The 20810-nt window shown below is 50.5% G+C and overlaps 2 protein-coding genes across 5 annotated transcripts in view; one reads left to right on the top strand and one right to left on the bottom strand.

Moving 5' to 3' along the window:
• Positions 1-230: 230 nt before the first annotated feature.
• On the top strand, positions 231-3708 carry LOC146647386 (uncharacterized). 4 transcript variants are annotated; one of them, XM_085388936.1, is made up of 3 exons: positions 231-526; positions 1236-1310; positions 1579-3708. In XM_085388936.1, the coding sequence occupies exons 1-3, from the start codon at positions 361-363 to the stop codon at positions 2511-2513; spliced, it is 1176 nt and encodes a 391-aa protein (XP_085245062.1). In that variant the 5' UTR covers positions 231-360; the 3' UTR covers positions 2514-3708. The 4 variants fall into 4 exon arrangements, with proteins under 4 accessions (XP_085245062.1, XP_085245061.1, XP_085245064.1 ...); XM_085388935.1 differs by having other exon boundaries at positions 231-538; XM_085388938.1 differs by lacking the exon at positions 1236-1310.
• Positions 3709-4293: 585 nt separating this feature from the next.
• lamc1 (laminin, gamma 1) overlaps positions 4294-20810 on the bottom strand; it is a 48096-nt gene continuing 31579 nt past the window's right edge. Inside the window, exons 3-28 of the mRNA XM_085388798.1 lie at positions 20479-20609; positions 17551-17717; positions 17232-17420; positions 16339-16456; positions 15123-15221; positions 14847-14983; positions 14617-14739; positions 14176-14365; positions 13490-13602; positions 13156-13377; positions 12884-13072; positions 12386-12634; positions 12143-12296; positions 11755-11897; positions 10881-11059; positions 10651-10807; positions 10353-10558; positions 10186-10265; positions 9948-10085; positions 8063-8207; positions 7840-7989; positions 7647-7761; positions 7132-7331; positions 6892-7050; positions 6711-6810; positions 4294-6571 (exon numbers count right to left, since the gene is read on the bottom strand). Coding sequence (XP_085244924.1) covers positions 6315-6571; positions 6711-6810; positions 6892-7050; positions 7132-7331; positions 7647-7761; positions 7840-7989; positions 8063-8207; positions 9948-10085; positions 10186-10265; positions 10353-10558; positions 10651-10807; positions 10881-11059; positions 11755-11897; positions 12143-12296; positions 12386-12634; positions 12884-13072; positions 13156-13377; positions 13490-13602; positions 14176-14365; positions 14617-14739; positions 14847-14983; positions 15123-15221; positions 16339-16456; positions 17232-17420; positions 17551-17717; positions 20479-20609 — 4110 coding nt within the window. The 3' untranslated portion in view covers positions 4294-6314. The remainder of the gene's footprint in view (positions 6572-6710; positions 6811-6891; positions 7051-7131; positions 7332-7646; positions 7762-7839; positions 7990-8062; positions 8208-9947; positions 10086-10185; positions 10266-10352; positions 10559-10650; positions 10808-10880; positions 11060-11754; positions 11898-12142; positions 12297-12385; positions 12635-12883; positions 13073-13155; positions 13378-13489; positions 13603-14175; positions 14366-14616; positions 14740-14846; positions 14984-15122; positions 15222-16338; positions 16457-17231; positions 17421-17550; positions 17718-20478; positions 20610-20810) is intronic.

The following is a 20810-nucleotide window of genomic DNA, read 5'->3' as shown; positions in this document are numbered from 1 at the left end:
AAAGTCGCAGTCACACTTCATGTGCAGCTCTTATCTGGTTTTACTTTACCTTCATTAACCTTTGAACCAAAAACTCAGGACCGAAAAGAACGAGAAAACAAAAAACAGATCTCTCTCACACACATACACAGAGAGACTTGAGACTGCTAGAAAAACATTTCAAATCCACAAAACATATAAAATAACTTAAAAAAATATTCAAGGCTGCAGGATAACAGAAATATACAAATATAAGCTCTTATTGTGAAGTGTAAGTGGAACTTCCGTCTCCTGCTGTTGACGCAGCCGCAGTGCGCTGCAGGGACTAAAATCCGGCGGCTGCTGCCTGTTTTCGGCTGTTTTCGGGCTCTTCCGGTCAGCATGGCGCACCTGCGGCTCCTCCGCGCGGCGGTAACGGAGCGGCTCGCGGCGGCGGCGGAGGAGATCCTCGTGCTGGTGGAGAGAGTGATGGTGGAGCGCGAGGACGAGCTCATCCGCCTGTACGCACCTACGAAGCCCGCGACTGTCGGCGGGGACGCGCACACAGGTCCGGTCCAACGTGAGCGAGCTTCTGGTTCTGTTGTTTATTTTTCACAATAAAAGCTTCAGCGGAACGAAAACTGACAGACCCGCTAACGTCAAACTTCCTCACCTGGTTCCGCCCCCTGACGTCACAGGTTTGAGCTCCTCTGAGGGTGAAGGAAACACGCTGAATAAACTCTTTCATTAATCGGGTGATGTTTGACTCGAGCCGGCTCCAAGCTCTTTGAACAAATAAACAAACGTTCTGTTATTTCTGCTTTGGTTCGTTATCAGGGCTAGTTTTAGCCCCTCCCCCCCAGCATCAGTGAGCAGATCAACACAGGCTGACCTGATGGATTATAATAAATGAGTGTTTAATGTGCGAGGCTTTCACACTCTGAGTATAAAAACGAATAAAAACAAACGCAGGTGTTCTGATTTAATCATCGTAAAAGGATTGTAAAGTTGCTTTCAGACAACAGTCAAAGTTTCTCACTGAGGCTCTTCAGGTAGACTTCAGACCCTCCCACCTGCACTGAGGGGTCCTCCAGAGATCTGATTGGTCAGCAGGCAGGGAGACCTGTCCTGGGCTCGTCTATGGGGAGATGAATGGGTTAGCTAGCGTGGTTAAGTCGCCATGGCAACCTACACTGATCACACCCGGTGGCGAGCAGGTTATCTTCAGTGTCAGCTTAAAACTGTCACGTTCTTCCTGATTCTTTTATTCACGGCAGGGGTCTCGACCTCCAGTCCTCGAGGGCCTGAGACGTTTCCATGTGTCCCTGCTGCAGCACACCTGAATGCAACTAGTAGGTCATTAACAAGAGTACAGAACTTGACTGCATGCTGAAGTGGCGACCCCTAACCCCACTCAAGTAAATGCAAGAAAATTCAAGTGTTTGGAAAAATGTCCTTCTGACAATACATTTATTGCACCATGTTCATTCACTAATGAGCTGCTCGTCGATTTGTTTTCTGCAGTTTGTGGTTCTGTTTGTTTTCTTTAAGCTCAAGAATCTTTTTAATGTTTCAAATATTCTCCAGAAATAAAAAAAAACACGCTCTCGTCCTCTGCAGACACTCAGCACCTCCAGGAGTCTGAGCCGCCGACCATCAAGCAGGAGCAGCAGGAGCAGCAGGAGGAGGTGTGGGTCGCTCCTCAGGCAGCAGAGGAGGATGTTAAACCATTCAAGCATGAGCTGCCTGAGGAGGAGGAGGCTCAGATGGTGGAGATAATGAAAGACGAAGCCCAGCCGAGCACTTCCTGTGAGGAGCCCGTTGCTCCTCCTCCGCATGGTGCTCCTGCTGTTGGTGAAGGCGGTGGAGGAGGTGGGACTTCCTGCAGCTGTAAAGTTTGCGGGATGAAGTTCAGCTACCGGGGCTCTCTGCTGAACCACGCCGAGACTCACGCCGCCACCGAGTGCTGCCTCTGCAGCGTGTGCGGCGAGCCGCAGGCTGACCGGCAACGCCTGCTGGAGCACCTACGGACACACCTGAAGAGCCACGTCTGCAAGTTATGTGGGAAAAGCTTCCAGCGGCGGGTGGAGCTGAAGGTGCACACACGCAGCCACACGGGCGAGAAGCCTTTCAGCTGCCGGCTGTGCGGGAAGCGATTCACCCGCAAGAACAACATGGAGATTCACATGAGGACGCACACTGGCGAGAAGCCGTACCACTGCACCATCTGTGGGAAGGGCTTCAACATCACCTCCTCCATGATCCGCCACGCCCGCACGCACACCGGGGAGAAACCCTACAGCTGCCGCATGTGTGGGAGGGGCTTCACGGCCAGCTCGGACATGAAGATCCACATGAGGACGCACACGGGCGAGAAGCCCTACACCTGCCCCGTGTGCGGGAGGGGCTTCGCTCTCAGCACGCCACTTAAACACCATATGAAGCACCACACGGAGGAGCGGCCGTACTGCTGCAGCCACTGCAACCGCTGCTTCAGCGACGTGTACACGCTGCGGCGCCACATGAAAAACCACGGTGAGAGTGCAGCGTCCTGACGGGTGGCGAGGACTGTGGGCGGAAATCACACTTCCTGTTTTAACCACAGATTGGGTGGTGCCACTCCGTGAATCAGGACTTTTTTTTTCCTTTTATAATCTGGATTATTTATCAGGCGCTGCGGGGTCGACCGCCATTCGCTGTCAGTTACGGACCAATGAGAGCCCAAAAGTGGAACGAGGTCACATGGGCTCGAGGACGCCGCAGACGCCACGGCCGTGACTTATTTCCTGTTAAAGTTCTGGAGGCCGCATTCACACCTGGTGCACTTTTAAACCTCCACGCAGTCTCACGATGATAAAAACCTGCGTGGTGTCTGCAGACCGCGGCTCACGGTTCACCTGCAGAAACACTTCTTCACGCCCTCTGGATCAGTGAGGCCCAGACTGTGTGTCATGGCCCTCTGGTGGGCCCTGAAGGTACTGCAGGCCGGACTGAGAGCTCATGCGCAATAAAAATCTCAGCTCAAAAGAGTTTAAAATCTTTAACATTCACACTTTCTAAACCTTTAGACAAGAAGAAGATTCAGTTTTGTACTCCTGTTAATTCTGACAGGATTTGGTTGATGACATCAGATTTTTCCATGAAAGTTTTCTTTTGAATGCCAGAAGAACTTTTTGACTCAGGTTTTACATTTTAGCTTAAAAATTCCTTTAAAATTTACACTGAAAGAATGAAACATCCACGGGACGTAAACAAGTTCCTCGCTGCTGTTCCTAAGTGATCGTTTTAAACATTTCTCAAAAGACAAGATTCAAAAACAGCACAGACACACAGGTCACGTGTCAGTTTCCTCTCATTTTAGTTTTTATTAAAGGCGATGCAGAAGTTTGAGACCCAATAAAATTTTCTTTTCATGTGATTTGCTTTGATCTGTGTTCAAAGGGAACCAGAGTAAATATGGTGTCAGTCTGATCAGAACTGATATTAATATTTTGTTTTATTTAAATGTTGGGATTTTGTGTGAAATATAAAAAAATGAATGCAGTGACCTCTGACCTTTTCAACAAATAAGACATCACTTTGTATATTTTATATTCAGGAATCTTTTGATGCACAAAAAAGGTTTAAATAAAGTTGATACAGGAGCTTTCACACAGCAGCAGCCCAGATGTTTTCAGGTGTCGCTTGATGAGTTCACCTGCTCGGCCCTCCGTGTTCGGTTTCATGACCTCAGGACGTCGGCGGTTAACTTTTGCGTGGTTGGTCTGGATGACGAGAGTTGGCAACAGAAAACACGTCAAACATTCGGTGTGCGCAAGGACTCAAACACTCTGTTTAGGAGGAAAAGCCCACGCATGGAAACATGCATGTAGTTATTCCCTCTTTAGTTCCCGGAGTTTTCCAGAGTTTTCCAATTTTCAGTCTTATAAAAACAAAAGTAAAAGCTAACCCTGCAGTTCCTCTAACGTCCACTGGAGGCTCCATGTTAAAATGTTTACAGTTAACACCTGTACAGGGGGAGGATGTTCTTACAGCTCACCTGTTTACATTTATTAAGGCTTAAGGTTTGCATTATTAGAGGCGTGGCCTCTTTGACCAGCAGGTGGATGGTGACAGAGGTGGGTGGAGCCGCTAGCTGTCTGCTGGGCTTCACTTAAGCTAACCCGACCCCTGGACCGTCTTTGTGGTGTTGGGACCCGATCCTCCAAATGTGTCTCCGTCATGCCTCCAGGAAACCAGCATGGCAGCCGTTGTAACACTAGCGCTAAGGCTCTGTGGCGTTTACGTCCATCTTTGTGTTACAGTCTGCTGAGAAAACAGGAGCACACGCGAACAAACTGTAGGAATTTATTTATTATTCAAATGTTACGTTTGGATTTACAGGCACGTGGGCACAAACAAGAACAAACACTCGGGTGGTTCAGGTCCTCACAGGGCTGCAGACGTGCGGCCCTGCACGCCGCGCAGCTCGCACATCACTGTCTGAGGCGACGTGGGGGGCGGTGCAAAACGAATAAGCGGTTCATTATAACTTAAAATACTGTTTATACATCACGTGAGCTGCACCACCTGCAGAGCGGCCGAATGGATGGAGGAGGGAAATAAAAACAGACAAAAGCCTCCCCAGCACTGGTCAGGGGAGGGGGTTTCAAAATAAAAGCACAATAGTCTAGTGGCATTTTAAATTCTGTTTGGGACCTGATTTTTAAACAACAAAAAGAAAAACCTGCTTCAGTACCGACACGAGGACAAAATGAAAGCATGGACGCCCTCGCAGGAACTTTAATATTAAGGCACAAAAACACTAATCAAAAGCTACTTTAGCCACATGTGACTTGTTAACTCCATTCAGTGAAATGACTGGTGAGGCAGGCCACGCCCACTCAAAAAACAACCTGATTGGTGAGAGGGTGAAAACAAACACGAGAATCAAAACACAAACGTAATGGTGTCGCTATGAGGCAGCAACACTGAGCCTTGTATACAAGCAAGCATAATAATAATAATAACTAGGCACATGTGATGAGATATTCATATTTATAGATATTTATAGATATTTATGCTGGAGGTTCCCGTTGATTGATTGTGATGGAGGCTGTTTGCAGGGTGGAGAAAATCAGCCCGTCCTGAATCATCAGATATTTACACACGACAAAAGTTCCTCACTCTGTGTCAGAATAATAAAAAAAACATTCACACAAAAATAGAACATTTGAAATAATTATTATTAGCACCAGTGTATCAGATAAAACTCTCGCTACGCAAAATGTACAAAGTTGCATAGTGTTGGATCGAGCCTGGAGCGAAGCGTTAACAGCGCGCCGAAGACGAAGCAGGAAAAGCCCCGAAAACACAAAACTGAAAAGACTTCCTGCCAAACACCTGCGACAGCTTATCGACACCGAGGAGCAGCAATGCTCGCGTCGCTCTCCCAGATCGTCTTGCGACAGGAAATCGTCAAGAACATCGAAATAACATCGAGATTTCATCTCATTGCAAGAAAGAAATCAGCGTTTTAGAGCCATTCTGGGTAAAAACGCTCACTCGGCATTTTATCTTTTTAACAACATCCTGAATCTCACATCTCTCACAGTCATGACGGCGCTTTCATTTTACCTTCGTAACTCGAGAGAATCTCCCAGGTTTACATCTTCAGGCTCAATATTCCAAGTTTTACATTTTTAATTTTTTGCAAGCTTGACGAGAAATCTTGATATCATCGCGATGCGTCGTCTAGAAACGAGTTTAGTTTTGAAATGTTTTTGGATTTCTGCGGTTCGTCGCGGAGCGGCCGAGTTTGCATCTTTAACCTGTTTGGAGGAGAAAACACTGTCGGAGGAGGTGCAGGATGAGGAGGTCTCCTGCTGTTTGCATGGGCACGTAGCTTCAGAGGAAAAGCGAGGGTTCCTTCACTGTGTTTGCCGGTTAGAGGAGGCAGTGGCGTTCAGTGAGCGGACGCTGCGAAAGCGCCCCTGGGCACGATGGGAAATGGCTGGTGGGACACAGAAAACAGAAATGTGGGCAGAGCTTCCTGCGTCGCTCAAACTTCCTGCTGTGGAGCAGACGGCTGCAGTCACGTCGGGTTTGTGGTTCTGGTTCCTCCACACGGCTTCTCGACGCCGTTTAGTTCGTTCGAGCGTAACCACGCCCCTGCGTCTCGGGAAAAAAAAAAAATCAGCTGCTTCTCGGCGGCTGAAAACGTGATCATGGTTTCACACGTCGGCTTCTGTCTCGTCAAAGAAAAAAAAATCTGAAACAAAAAGTGTTTTTGGTAAAAGGCGGCGTGCTCGCCGGAGTGTTAGATGTGAGTGTGGGGCAAGGGGCGGGGCTAGAGGAAGAGAAGGGCGGGGTTAGGGTTAAGGATTCTCCAGGGACTGCGTGTTGAAGCAGCCTTCGGGTAATGTGTTCTTGATGTCGTTGAGGTTGGCGATGTCGGCGCGGATCTCGCGGATCTGCCGGTCGTAGTCGTTGATCATCGCCTCCTGAGTCTGCGCCACGTTGTTCAGCTCCTTAAGCTTGTTCTCCAGGTCGCTTTTGTCCATCTCGCCCTTGGCCTTCTTCAACGACTCGTCGATCTCATTCAGTTTGCTCAGGTCGATCTTATCGATGTTTCCTGCACACGAAACAAAACCACAGTTAGTTTCCCCGTCAATCGCTCAGTTCTTTAATTAAAAAGGCAGCGTTATGGTTTCTCCCGAAGAAACGAGTCATTCTCAGAAGTTCAGGTGCTGCAGCTCGACTGGTGTTCTTACCGAGCTGGTTCATCAGGTCCGTGATGACCTTCAGGACCGTCTTCACTGTACTCTTCGCTTTGCGGGCGTTATCCTCGGCGTCCTTTGCACTGTTTGAAGCCTGAGGACAGGAACACGGATGTTAAACTTTTTATAATGTCCGGAGAAAGAGTCTGAGAGTTCAGTGACGAGCGAGTCGTACCATCCCCGCCATCATCATGTCCTGGTCGGCCTGGGCCTTCTTCTCCTCGAGCTCCTTCTCGGCGTCGGTCAGCTGTGCCATCAAGTCGTTGACCTCGTTGTCGAGATTGGTGGTGTCCTGGAAGGCTTTTTCCGCCTCCTCTTTGGTCTTGGCGGAGCCCTGCGAGGACACGAGTTTAATCACAGTGAGAGGAGAGAAACCGGCGAGCTGACACAGGCCAATGACGAGCCGCCGCTTTACCTTCTGCACATTACTGGCTATCCTCTCGGCGTCCTCCGCCTTGCTCTTTGCCTCTCGAGCATCGACGGCAGCGTTGCCCAGCGCCTCCTCCGCCTGCCTGGTCTTCTCGTTGGCGGCCATGATAGTGGCGTTGATGATGGGGATCTTCTTCAAGGCTTCCTCTGCGGCGGTCTTGTTGTCGTTGACCCTCTTATCAAAATCTGCAGGAAGTCAGAGAGAAAAACCCCGCAGGTGGACGAGGATCAGAGTTACGTGACGAAAACGGCTTTATTTTAAATCTCCGTGCAGATTTTTACCATCTCACCCGGAGCCTGAAGCAGAAATGGTGCATTTCAGGAAAATGGAAAAGGGGACGCATTACAAACTATTAGCACCTTCAAGAGGTTTTTTTGTTGTTAAAGTCAACTCAAAGCCTCGATGGACAGTTTTACAGGATTTTTTATTAATTATCTTGTTTTGAACGGACCAATAACGCAGCACGGACAGAAACCGGTGAACGGCGGACACTCGGGTACCTCTGAGGTTGTCCAGGATGTCCTGAGCCTCCTTAAACGTCGCCTGGCCCTTCTTCGCCGCCTCCTCGGCCAGAGCTTTGGCGGCGTCGGCTCGAGCGAGCAGCTGATCGGCCGTCTGTTGCACAGGAAGAGGAAACAGTTTTGTGTGTTGCGTTTTTTTCTCCTGAGAAGCTCCCAGAGGCCCTGAACTCACCTGCTGTTCACTTTTGCCTTTATCCAGCAGTTTGCGCACTTCCTGCTCTTTGGGCTTCAGGTCTTCTCGGAGGTCGTTGTACTCCTTCTCCGTCTTATCGATCAGCTTGTCGACGTCTGCCGCCTCCTTCTTGATCTTATTGGCATCCTCCTGAAAACAGAAACGTGAGTTACGACACTTTTCCTCCGCTGTTTCACATTAAACTGCGGCGTCCATCTCTCACCTCCAGGGCCTTGGTGTCGATCTGCGGGAGGCTGGTCAGGTTAGCGAAGAGCTTCAAAGCTTTGTTTCCGGCCTCCTCGGCCTCGGTCTGAACCTTGGTGGCCTGTTTCTCCAGGCTCTTGGCCAGTTCCTTCGCCTCGTTGTACCTGGACAGGACACAAAACACAGACGATCAGGAAGTCTGCTCAACGACTCTTCCTCTTCCATCTTTGAAGGAAATGTCTGACAACAAAAATCACTCTGGATCTGAAGCCAGCTGTGAGACCAAAGAACGAGCTGTACGTTTCTGTCCTTTCCAAAACGATCTGATGAACAGCTTGCTGGATGCACGAGAGCCCGTGTGGACGAGCTGCAGAGCATCAAATAACATTAAAAGAATCCCAAAAACTTCAGTATTAATTCCAGCGATTGGCATTATTATGGTATTATAAAGGGATGAAAAATGACTTTAAGAAGCAAAGTAACGACAAAAGGAAAATGACTGAAGGGGCGGAGCTCTAGACTAACGGGTCGCCACGGTTGCACTGGTGCCGCACCAGCAGAAAAGTTAGGCGCACCCAAGTTTTTCAACCGCATTGCTGAACACCGCAGTGTTATAATAAGAGAATGAATAATACAGAAAACAGATTTGAGATGAGAAACTGTTCTTGGAGTACACACACACACACACACACACACACACACACACACAGCGTGTGTGAGTTTTATTGTGGTGGAAGCAAAACAGCGACGCTCAGAGGGAATTCATGACGATGTTTATCAAATGTGGAGCGTAGTTTGATCTTCTTTTGCTGCTGGTTCAGTGAATTTTGGTTGGCGAGAGACAAAACCTGCAGCTCAGAATCAACACAAAAAAGACGTAAACACAGCGCGGACCCGACGCATCAGCGAGCTGTCGGCTTCCAGCCCCGACGGCGTGTCCGTGTACGGGCCGTCGGGTCAGAAAGCCGAAACAGAAAACTGATTCTGATGCTTCGGGTCTGTGTTTCCGTCTTTGTGTGGAGTCCGTGTGCCTGCTCTCATTTACTGTTTGTGGAAATATTTAACCTGAGATTCTGGCGTTTCTGGCCAAACACGGTTATACTTAAAAGTCGATTCAGGATTAAATGAATCGATATCGCTTTATTCAAGCTACTCACCTCCCTCTCTGCCTGCACTTTCAACTGGACCACGGCCAATCAGAGAGGTCCCGCCCCTGACTATCTCTGATTGGTTTAGACAACGATAACGTGCGTCTGTTGTTGACCACACGGAGACTTTCAGAGTTGCAGACACTTTTTCTTTTTTTACTCAAACAGTTGGTCGATGCGGTGCGACCTAAGATTTTTTTAGTTGCACCATTGAAAAATTTGGTCACATTTGCACTCCAGAGCCCTGGGGGGAGACAAACTGGCCAACAAAATGGGATGCAAAGAAACCACCAAGGAGTTCAGAAAGTTACTATAAAAATAGTTAAAAATGAAAAAAAAACCATCCTCACAGCTATAATGACCAGGAGACACAATATGACCACAAAGAGATGCAAAATGACCATAGAGCCGCGTATAATCACTACAAAGGTCCCAAGAATGAGTCGAAATAAAGCAAATTAACCACAAGAACAAGAAAAAAATAGAGACTCAAAAAAAGGGATGGAATAACTGAACAGATGTGACCGAAGATTCAAAAAACCACAACGTGGACAAAACCGAAGCAGGAAGGATGAAAAACAAATGAAGGGGAGACGAAACCTCCAAAAAACCTCCACAGGGCCAAACCGAGGAGGATTTCTCACACAAAGCAACAAAAAACTCACAAATCAAAAACAAAAAGGCAAAAACCACCTGTAACCATGACGGCAGGGAAAAACTAACTAAAGTGAGGTTTCGTCAGGCGGTGGGACGTACTTCGTGTTGAGCTCCTCGATCTCCTCGCTCGTTTTCCTCTCTTTCTCCAGAGTCTTCTGCAGCAGGTTGTATGCTTTGTTGGACGTATCGTTGGCGTCTTTGGCGATCCTCTCAATCTGGTCAGCGTCCATCTTGTGTCTGCAGGGAGAAAAGTCCAAACGGTTTGTGTCTTTGACGAGTATTCAGGTTAAGGTCAGGCCGTCAGCGCGTGTTGATGACACGTGTCGTGGGGTCTTACTTGTCGGCGAGCTTCCGCGCCTCCTCGGCCAGCAGCGTCAGGTTGTTGGGCGCTCCGGTGCCGCCGGGCGGTTTGATGTCCTGTCGATGACATCAGTCGTGTTTTATAAAAAACCCAAAATGCCTTAGAGCTCGGTTAGTCGCCATGGAAACAGCACCCTCACTCACCACTTTGCTGATGGCGTCCTTGGCTTTGTCCAGCTCCTGGCGGGCGCGGTCGATCAGGTTCTCGGCGTCGCGTACTCGGCCCCGGGCGAGGTCGGCCTGAGTGCCGGTGTCGTCCACTGTGTTTCGGATGCTCTTCAGACGGTTCCACTGAGTGGTCAGAGTGTTGTTGATGCCGTTTAGGCGGTCCAGCAGGCCTTGGTCCGCTTCTGCGGGGTCAAAGGTCACAGACATTCAGTCTGGCTTTCTGCTCAGCAACAGGAAATAAACTGTAAACGTCAGATCTCAGTTCAGGTCTCACCTTTGCTGGCCTTGGCCTCCTCCAGCAGGTCCATGATGGCCCTCTCTGCCTCCTTCAGACGATCCTCGAAGGCCTGATCGCTGACGGTGTCCTGACCCGAGCCGAGGTTATCGATCAGCGTCTGCAGTTCGTGAAGCTTCTGCCTCTGCTGGTTCACCTGGACGCGCAGACAGAAACGTTAGCTCCTCTGTGCGAGGAGAGCGAAGGCGTTGCCTCGGAGTCGGGCTCACCTTGTCTCTGACCAGACTGTAGCAGGAAGGACACTGCTGGCAGCCCGGCACCGAGCGGTTGTAGAAGTAATTCTCCTCACACATGTCGCACCGAGCTCCGACGAAGCCGGGCCGACACTCGCAGCGACCGTCCTCCTTACACTGACCCGACACGGAGCCCTCGGGGTCGCAATCGCAGGCTGCAGGAACAAAGACGAGGACGTCGGTCCATTAATAACAGCTCTCATACACACAGCACAGCTCGTCACCCTGAACGCTCAAAGGATTCTTAAAGTTACAGGACTCGGTTTTGTCTAACACACAGACTCGAACTCTGCCTGATGTGATGGAAGACGACGCGGCTCAGACCTGCAAACTGCAGGCTGAATAAAGTTGAACTTTACAGTTTGTTAGAGCAGAGAAGGTCTGAGTCTTCACTGAAGCAGGTGCTGCAGCGTCCAAGTGTGCAGGAATGCAAACTGGGATCCTGCCTTTCAGTCCCAGTTTACTCCACACTAACAGACGGCGCGCTGTGACATTACAAACTGCTGTGTTTACCTTAAACAGGTATCAGGGTTAAGGAAGTTCTCAGAGGATCTATTCTGGAGCCGTACAATATGATATCAAAAACAGCGTGTTGGCAGGTTGGATCTGTGCAGGTGCAGAAACTAGATTTAAACACTTCCTGGTGCACGGTGCACCTCGTGCACGCAGTTGATGCAAAGCCCTGAAAAGCTGATCATGGCTTCATGTTTCTGGTTCTAACAGACCTGAGCCGGTGCCTGCTGACCTCCGACCGGAGGAGATCCACCATCTATTCTGGGTCCTGTTCTGTTCACGTAACGCTAAAACGTCACAGCGATGGACTCGCTGTGACATTATCGAGTTTCCTCACGTTTGCATCCAGACACGCTGAAGCCGAAGAAGTTGGTCTCGCAGCGCTCGCACCGAAGGCCGGTGATGCCCGGCTGACACTCGCACTGTCCCGTAACGATGTCACACTGGCCGTTGGTGGAGCCAATGGGATTGCAGTTGCACCTGTGGGGGGAAGTAGAAGAACATCATCTATGAGTAAACAACACAATGAAACACGTGCATGTTTGCGTTTTCCTGGAAGAATTGCTCAGAATCGACTAATCACAGGTTTCCAGTCAGCTGGAAATGAAAGAGAATTTAAAGTTTATCGCTGTAAGCGTGACTAAGACTGAGGTTTCGTGCCGTGAGCCCGTGAAGGCGCTCAGAACCGAAGCACAGCTACAGATGTGTGGGCGTGATGGACGCACCGCTCGCAGCCATTCCCGCTCCGCAGGTTGAAGAAGCCGGGCATGCAGGCGCTGCAGTCGCGTTCGGCCACGTTGGGGAGGCACTCGCACTGACCCGTGCCCTGAGAGCAGCTGGTCTGCTGGTTCCTGGTGCCGAGCGGCGAGCAGGCGCAGGCTGGGGACAAATCAGAGATCACACTGTTTCCTCGCTGCGCTCGCAATTCAAACATCACGGGAAGGATTTCGGTTTTGGACTCCTCTTACGTTTGCACTTGTCGGCAGGCTCGGGGGCCAGCGCGTTGCCATAGAAACCCTCTTTGCAGCGGTCGCAGAAGAAGCCGTCGGTGTTGTAGATGCATTTGAGGCACTCTCCGTTCTCGCGGTTGCAGTTTCCGACGGCGTTGGGGTCGATGTTGCCGCTGCACTTGCAGCTCCGACACGTTCGGACTACGCCGCCGTTCTGACCCAGAGGGTCGCCGAAGAATCCATCATCGCACAGCTCGCAGCGCTTACCTGCACACAGGTGAGGTCACGTGATTGGCACACGTAACAGTTAATCAAGGAAACCTATTTTTAATCACTTCATGAAACCTACAGGGCACCGGGGACACGCCCGACACCGGCACAGCATGGAAGAACAACACACCTCACACTGGACTAATGGCTACTCTGAAAGCTGAGGTACGAGGTACTGCTATGCAGTTTGGAAATAAAGAACAGTACAGTCTGGGAACCATTAGCTGACAGTTTAGCATCTGGTACCTGTAGTCCCAGTGGGGCAGTTGGTGCACACCACCTCTCTGGTTCTGGGAACAACAGCGCAGGTGGCTCCGGGCGGGCAGGGACATGGCTGACAGTCACCTGGCGTTCCCTGGGTGGCGTCGCCATAAAAACTGTCCTGGCAGCGCTCGCAGCTCAGACCGGCCGTGTTGTCCTGACAGTCGCACGCTCCTGGGTGGAGGACAGAAAAAGCAGCCCTGAGTATTAACGAACCCATCACTCAGCCCTCTGTGACGCGCTGACACCACCCTCACCTGTGTTGGTGTTGCAGGTCTCGCTGTGGCCGTTACAGTTGCACGGCTCGCAGGAGCTGAAGGGTCCGAGCTCCGGCTGGGCGCGGCGGTATCCAACCGTGCACTGCTCACAGTGCTGACCCTGGTAACCTTGAGGACACGTGCACTGCTCCACCCAGCGGGCCGGGACACCTGGTCCCCGCCTTGCTGTCACCAAGGAGACATCATCCAGGTAACCAGCACCTGGAGGGTGTGAGTGATTAGTGAACAATAGTAGACGATAAGAGTGTGTGTGTGTGTGTGTGTGTGTGTGTGTGTGTGTGTGTGTGTGTGTGTGTGCGTGCACGCTGCATACTCCTGTCGCTGTAGGTGCCGCGGATCTTGATGGCCGTCAGGTTGTGGAGAAGTTTGTAGAATTCGGCGTGGCTGATGGTCGGCCTCCAGGGGTAATCTGTGCTGTCGTGGAGCCTGAACCAAATTTAATCCAGACCAAAGACAAAAGCATTGAAAAGGAAAATCAGATTATCAAATAATCTACAGGGTTTAAATCAGCTGACATCATCAGCAGATTCTGAAACAAATCCTGAGAATCATACAAATATCACAGCTTCATCCAGATTATTTGCAAAACAAGGAGGACAAAACAGATTACCACCAAACCTCTAACTTAATCCAGATTAAGAGAGTATTAGTGGAGTTTAATAGTAATCACCCCGCGTTCACAATTCAACTAATCATTTTAAATCTTATGACCAAAATATTTTCAATTTAATCCAGATTAAATGACTATGAAGAAATTAACAGCAAATAATCTGTGTCAGCAAAACATGTCAGGGACTGCAACCAGACAGTCCAGATTAAATCAATCTATGTGAACAGGTTGTAAATAAAAACTGCATGATTATGTTCAGATTATGAGTTTAATTTACACCCAAAACTCCAGATTAACGCTGAGAGCAAACGTACTGGTGCAGATTATCTGCTCCAGTTTGCTGGATTAAATACTGGTTTTCACTGGGAAAACAACACACGGCGCCTCACCTGAACACATATGTCTGCGTGTTCTCATTGGGGTAGGAGTTGCCCTGGGCGATGAGGGGGACGGCCACCCGCAGGTTCGCCCCCTCTAGCACCAGATCCTCGGCCGACAGACGGCTGTCCCGCCGGTCCACTCGGAAGTTCAGGGTCAGGTTCTGCCCATAACTCAAAACCTGGTTCCCCAAAAACTTCTCTGTGACACAGAAACGAGTCAGAGTCACCGACCAATCAGCAGCAGCGTCACACAGGGACAAAAACAAATCCATGTTTTGTTTCTTGCCTCTGAGGTGGGGCCTCCACCTGTGTGTGGACTCCTGGGTCTGCACCCAGAACGCCCACCGGATAATCCACAGACGACTTCTACAGAGTCAGAAACGACCAAACCGCCAAAATAGGCCACCCCCCTCCTCCTCTGCTGGTGTGTGTGTGTGTGTGTGTGTGTACCTGGTGCCACAAAGTAAATGGGGAAGTAGTCCTCTGAGATGAGGAAGATTTCCTGTCCGCTGGATGACCACTGCACCTGGCCCCTGGCTCCATCACGCTCCTGACCAGTCCACTGCTCATCATCTAACACACACACACACACACACACACACACACACACATTAGCGCATGTACAGTGGAGTTAGAGTGGGGTCATCTCTGTCCTGAGTGGGGCTTGCAGGCAGTGTTACCTCTGCTAAAGTCAGATTTGATGGCGTGGACGCTGAAGCCGTCGGCGCTGTCGCACACGGACGAGTGCTGGAAGCAGAAGCATGGCGTGCAGCCCTGAGGGTTGTTCTCATCCAGGTTAAAGTAACCCAGCTTACACCTGAGGGGCACAAGCAGCAAGAACACACCTGTGACGTGCTGCTGCACGAACTGCACTTTCACTTGCTGCATGTTAACGGAACGTGTGTGGGCGGGGCTGTGGGCGGGCCCCGCCCTGTGTGGGCGGGACTGTGCGTCACCTGTCGCAGCTGAAGCCCTCCACGTTGTCTTTGCAGCGACACTGACCCGTGTTCACGTCACACTCCTGCGTGCTGCCTGAGGGCGAGCAAGAGCACTGCCTGATGGGGGAGAGAGAGAGTCAGACTCATCAGGTTTTTTGTTTGTTTGTTTTCTCTTTCTTTTGTTGTTGTTTATTTGTCTGTTTTGTTAGCTTGGAGAAAAAAGGGGCATAAGTTCTATCAATCTGTAACAACCATGATACTTCCTAATAAAAGATGTTTGAAACAGTTCAGTCAGCAGGGGGCGCTCACAGCTCAGTGGTCATTCTCCAGCAGCCAACAACACTTCAGCTCATGTAATCGTGACCCTTGACCTGACCCTGTTTCCTCCTGGGTCAAAGTTCAAGTTCTTCTTCACTGAAACGGGGTTTAACACTCCTGACGTGGGAGAACGTCTCCTCTTTGGACGGTTCAGTTTGTCTCTGAGACGTCCGGCTTCTCTCTAACAAGCTGGCGCCGTGCAGCTGACAGCTCCGCTCAGCAGAGTCGTATCTGACCCACACAGGAACGCCACGGCTCCGTCACCTCCGGCTGGACTGCCGGAGCTCTGTGGACGCCCGGCTGCTGGACTTCAGAGAAAAAGCGTGTCAGCTCAGAGGACGGATCAGCTCGGCCTCTCACCTGAAACCCAAAGGTGGCCGGGCTCTCTGTTACTGCCCCCCACATAAAACCAAACACAGGACAATTTAAATCTGTCTTCAGTCCTGATTTATGTCCAGTTTTCTTCTGCTCCGACTTTATTGTTCCAATTTTTTATACATGATTTCATTTTTTAAATGTTTCTCACGTGGGGCAGCTCGGTGTCGCGACCCTGAAGAGGATGAGTGGAAGAGCATGGACGGATTTTTCACATCATTGTGATTTCTGCTGTTTTTCAGTCGAGTCGTGCTGCTGATGTGTTTTCTGCTGTTTCTGGAGACCTGGAATGTAAATGCGCCTGAACTGGGAAACCTCCTGCTCTTTCAAACCTGCTGCAGAAGGAAACGTGACTTCCTGACCGGCTGACGGCTGACGTCAGTCACCAAACAAGCTGGAAAACCAGCGAGTGACAGAGATACTCAAAGTGTTTGCTGTGAGAGAGCCGTGCACCCAGCAGGAGGTCAACCTGAGCTGATGACCTCTGCCGGGCCACGCTCGCGTCTCTGAGCTCAGCTGATGTTTGGGGTTAGCGGCGTACCTGCAGCCGGCCTCCGTCAGGCTGTGGTGTCCCGGCTGGCAGCGGTCGCACTTCTCTCCGGTCACTCCGGGTTTACACGCACACATGCCGCGGTCATCACACTGAGGGGACACAGAGCCTGCGCGCGCGCACACACACACACACACACACACACACACACACACACACACACACACACACACACACACACACACACACACACACACACGTTAACCTCCAACCACATGCAAACAATCAGCTGCATTAATGAGCCGTCGCAGTGCAGAGCGGGTGGAGCAGCTGGCTCACATTAGGCGGTGGTTTCCTGCTGCGCTCCGTTAAAAACTGCTGAAAACCACAAAGTCCATGCCTGCGGTTTCACATGTTTTCACTCAAACATTTACAAAATCACCAAAACTGATCTTTAAACCTTTTCTGCAATTTGTGTTTCGATTCTCTGCAAACGACTCGACAGATTTCCTGAAAAATCACAACAGAGACGTCCGACAAACTGACACCAGAGAGAAAAACTGCTGCAAGGAGTCGACAGAATGTCAAGACGGGTGACAAAGAGCAAACAAGTGATTTCAACGTGCTGCAAAAACATCCAGAAGCATCACGAACACAAACATTTACCACATAAACACAAACAAAGGCCAAAAAAAGATCAAATAGAGAAAATAATCAGCAAACACTCGAAACAACGCGAGAACAAACGATCACACTCACACACACACACGTCTGACTGTTGTGTTCAAGTGGAAATGTAAACGTGAGCACATCACTGTTCATTCATGGTGTGTTCAAATGTCCGTGGGAAAGGCCACTCTCTCTCTCACAAACACACACACACACACACACACACACACACACACACACACACACACACACACTCTCCAGTGTGCACCACTCACCGACGGGGTTGCAGAGGCAGGGCAGGCAGCGGCTGGCGCCCGGGTCTCTGTAGTAGTTGTCGAGGCAACGCTCGCAGTTGGGGCCGTCCGTGTTGTCGGCGCAGTTCCTGCAGTGGCCGCCGTGACCGGTGGCCCGGTACAGCTCGGCGTCGAAGAAACACTCGGCACTCTTCCCGCTACACTCGCAGGCTGAGAGATGGAGAGTTTCACAATAAAAGACCCGAAACAGGTAACAGTGAAAAAGTTGAAGATGCACCAAAATCTCTCGTGACGCAGTGAAATCATCGGTGACGGGGCAAACGTGCGGCGGCAGACTTACGCAGACACTCGTTGGGGCTGTCGGCCGTCGCTCTCCTCCAGGGCCGGTCGTTGAAGAACGGTTGGCACTCTTGGCAGTCGTCGCCGGCGGTGTTGTGTTTACAGTTACACACCAGCCGTCCTCCATCGTTCCTCGCGCACTCGCTGGCGTGGCCGTTACACTTACACCTGGAAGTAGAGAAGCACACCTGTCACACCTGGACCAGGTTGCTGCTAACGCTCACACACCGTCATTAAAGCTCAACTCTTTGTTCAGTTTACTGTCGTCATTGTTTTCGCTCCCGATGAGGTTTTTCCGCTCTGCAGCTCTGAGCAAAGGTTTTCTCAAACCTCCCGAGGGAGCGCAGCCACCCGCCTCAGCAGGACGGGACTTGCTCAGCAGCCACCTTTGGCTATGGTCTCAGGTGTCTCTTGGCAGCGAGCTGTTGGAAAAACTGACAGTGGGAAGGAAGAGAGGCCTGGGTTCGTGCTCCGAGCTGTTAAAGCTGCACCGCCTCGGGCTTACAGCACTGAGTCAGTGTGCAGCGGGTTTAATACTGTAAACGTGCAGACTTCAGCATGCAGCCTGAGCCCTTCTGGAGCTCACGGCACAGAACGAAGGAGCGATAAAGCAGCGCACAGATAAACAGTCAGCGCGACTCACGAGCAGCGCTGAGGAATGTGTCGGAGATACGCCGCCATCTAGTGACGCACAGAACCTCCGTGGGACAACACGTCCTTTATTCTCCTGCGGTGAGTGCGAAGGCTTCAGTGAGATGTCCCCACAATCACTCCTCAAGAGCAGAAGGAGGCAGTCTGTGGCCGTTAGCGGGACAGAGCCACACACTTTTGTGCAAAAGTCTCGAGTCCTTTCTTTATGAGCTGCTTCAAAGGAGCCAGACTTTACTGAGGTGCTCTCGAGTTCGGGATTTCTGAAGCTCTATCAAAGTTTTTCGTTGGACCACCGAGCAAAGAACCAGTTTTAAGCTCTTTGTTTCCATCGGCCCGTCGCAAAAACATCGTCTGCTCCCATTTCTTTAGTTCAAATGAAAAATGTTAGAAATAACAGTTTGACAACCAAGTATTTTTACACCAACGAGGTGATTCTCAGAGCTGAAAGCCTGGCTCACCTCGGCGCAGAGAAAGGACACCTGTACGCATCACTCCGCGAGGCTCCTGCCTACGATAGCCGTAATGCTCCGATTGATTGTAAGTGCGCCGTATTTTCCAAGAAACACGGTAATAACGACGGCCCGCTCGCATGCGCTACCAAAAATAGTGCTTTGTTGTGTATCTGAGGGACGAAAGCCAAACCAGTTCCACACCACTGAAGCTGCAGCATTTTAACAAACCAGTTCTGGATCAATCGTGGCTCAAGAGTTGGGAGTTCGCCTTGTAATCAGAAGGTTGCCGGTTCGAGCCCCGGCTCCGACAGTCTCGGTCGTTGTGTCCTTGGGCAAGACGCTTCACCCGTAGCCTGCAGGTGGTGGTCAGAGGGCCCGGTGGCGCCAGTGTCCGGCAGCCTCGCCTCTGTCAGTGCGCCCCAGGGTGGCTGTGGCTACAATGTAGCTGCCGTTTCATTTCATTCATCCGTTTCATTCAACGATCTGCTTTCGCCCTTCTCATTCTCCGTCACCGCCATGTGCGTATGAAAACACTGCACATGCGTGTTTTACCCATATTCTATCGCCATATTTCATTTTCTTATCGTTGCCCAACATTATACCAGTATCACCGTGAACGGTTTGATATGGCCCAGCCCCAGCATGCACACTATAGAAGACCTGGACTGATCAGTGGAACCGTTCTGATGGGAAATCTGATAAATCTAGATTTGGTTCAGGGAGGAGGTCGGGACAGAGGTCCTTCTGTGCAACAAGGTGGAGGCTCCATCGTGGTTGGAGCAGATTTCAGCTGGTGGGATCAGCCTGACGGAGAAGAGCTCCGAACGATACGTAAAGAAAGCAGAGCTCACGCTGTGCTGAAGGAGGTCACACCAAAGATTCACTCACGAGCCCGTTAAACTCCGTTTTTGGATTAAAAGCTGTATTTTCACGTTTGCACACAATTCAATAAATCGCTGCGCCCGCTTCACAGCAAACTATAAAGATCATCGTCTCCGTGGCTGTGTCCTGGGTTTACACAGGATCAGAAACCTTCCTGGTTACACATAATTCACAAGACCTCAAAAACAGAAAGATTGTTGGAGGTTCAGTCGAACCCGAGCAGGCACGGAGGGAGAAGCATGAAAGAAATCCTGAACATCACACATGTTAAGCTGGATTTAAACCCTTTGCTCCCTCCCGGCCAAAACGTGAGCAAACGGGAAAAACTCCAGGTGATCTTCTGTCCAATGAGCAGCGAGCTGCTGCTTTCAGAAAGTCTCTACCTGCTTCAAGCTGCTGCACGAGTTCAAGGAGTTCAAAGGAGCGTTCATGAGTTGTGTGTTTGCATGAATGAGTCACTGGCAGAATTGCACAATGAAAAGTGTTGATATAATAAAGTGCAGATAAATCTGCCCACAGAGCTGCCAGCTGAGCACGCTCAGGTAGATCCAGGTGAAGGTGCAGAAGGAAAATCTCCTCCTGGGACAAGTAAAGGTTAAATCCTCCAGGTGCTCGGCTCGGGAATCGCCCCTTTTCTTCCATCCGTCACGGCTGTCGGACCGCCTCATTCCGGTTTCCCTATAATCTGGCCCTGCCGGCTAGGAATTTCAGGAATGCTGGCGGTGTAAGGGAAATGTGCTCCACATTCAAACAGATTATGGCTGCAGAGTCGTGCTCCGTGCAACACTCGAGTAATGCCTGTCGAAAACGAATTCTAGTGTGGATCCTGCGCCGGTCACAAGGAAGCGGACCACACAGTGACACGGCGGGACCTGACCGCAGAGCAGAGCTCCGCCGGAGGACTCGACTGAAAAACAGGACCTGCAGTGAATCTGAGGCTTTACCTTCCTCCCACCGCGAAGTCAGAGATGGCGTAGTAGTAGGACTTGAGGACCTTGGGGTCATTGAAGACCTCGTCTCCGAATGTGTTGAGCCGGTTCAGGGTCACTCTGATGTCGGTGGCCGTCACCCAGTCCTGCAACAGACACAACATGGATGCTGCGTTAGACACACGAGGGCAAACAGAGGAGCATCACCTGCCAACGGAGCATGCTCATACACCTGACAATGCTCTGATATCCTGATTGGCTGGAAATAATTTATGTCTTTATGATCCAACTACTAAAGAAATATTTAAAACTATTTGGTTTTTCTCCCGTTTATCCAAACAGCTGGA

This window comes from Rhamphochromis longiceps, linkage group LG18 (assembly GCF_057381845.1).
Source record: "Rhamphochromis longiceps isolate RC_006_pf linkage group LG18, R_longiceps_female_GT1.1, whole genome shotgun sequence".
Classification (NCBI taxonomy): domain Eukaryota; kingdom Metazoa; phylum Chordata; class Actinopteri; order Cichliformes; family Cichlidae; genus Rhamphochromis; species Rhamphochromis longiceps.
This window is presented reverse-complemented; position numbering and strand designations above follow the sequence as displayed.

Bases quoted from the DNA above. Each gene is read 5' to 3' on its own strand.
- LOC146647386 (XM_085388935.1), top strand. From the start codon at position 361: ATGGCGCACCTGCGGCTCCTCCGCGCGGCGGTAACGGAGCGGCTCGCG. The intron at 539-1,235 runs GTGAGCGAGCTT...TATTCACGGCAG, and splicing joins GCACACAGGTCCGGTCCAAC to GGGTCTCGACCTCCAGTCCT. The intron at 1,311-1,578 runs GTAGGTCATTAA...CGTCCTCTGCAG, and splicing joins AGCACACCTGAATGCAACTA to ACACTCAGCACCTCCAGGAG.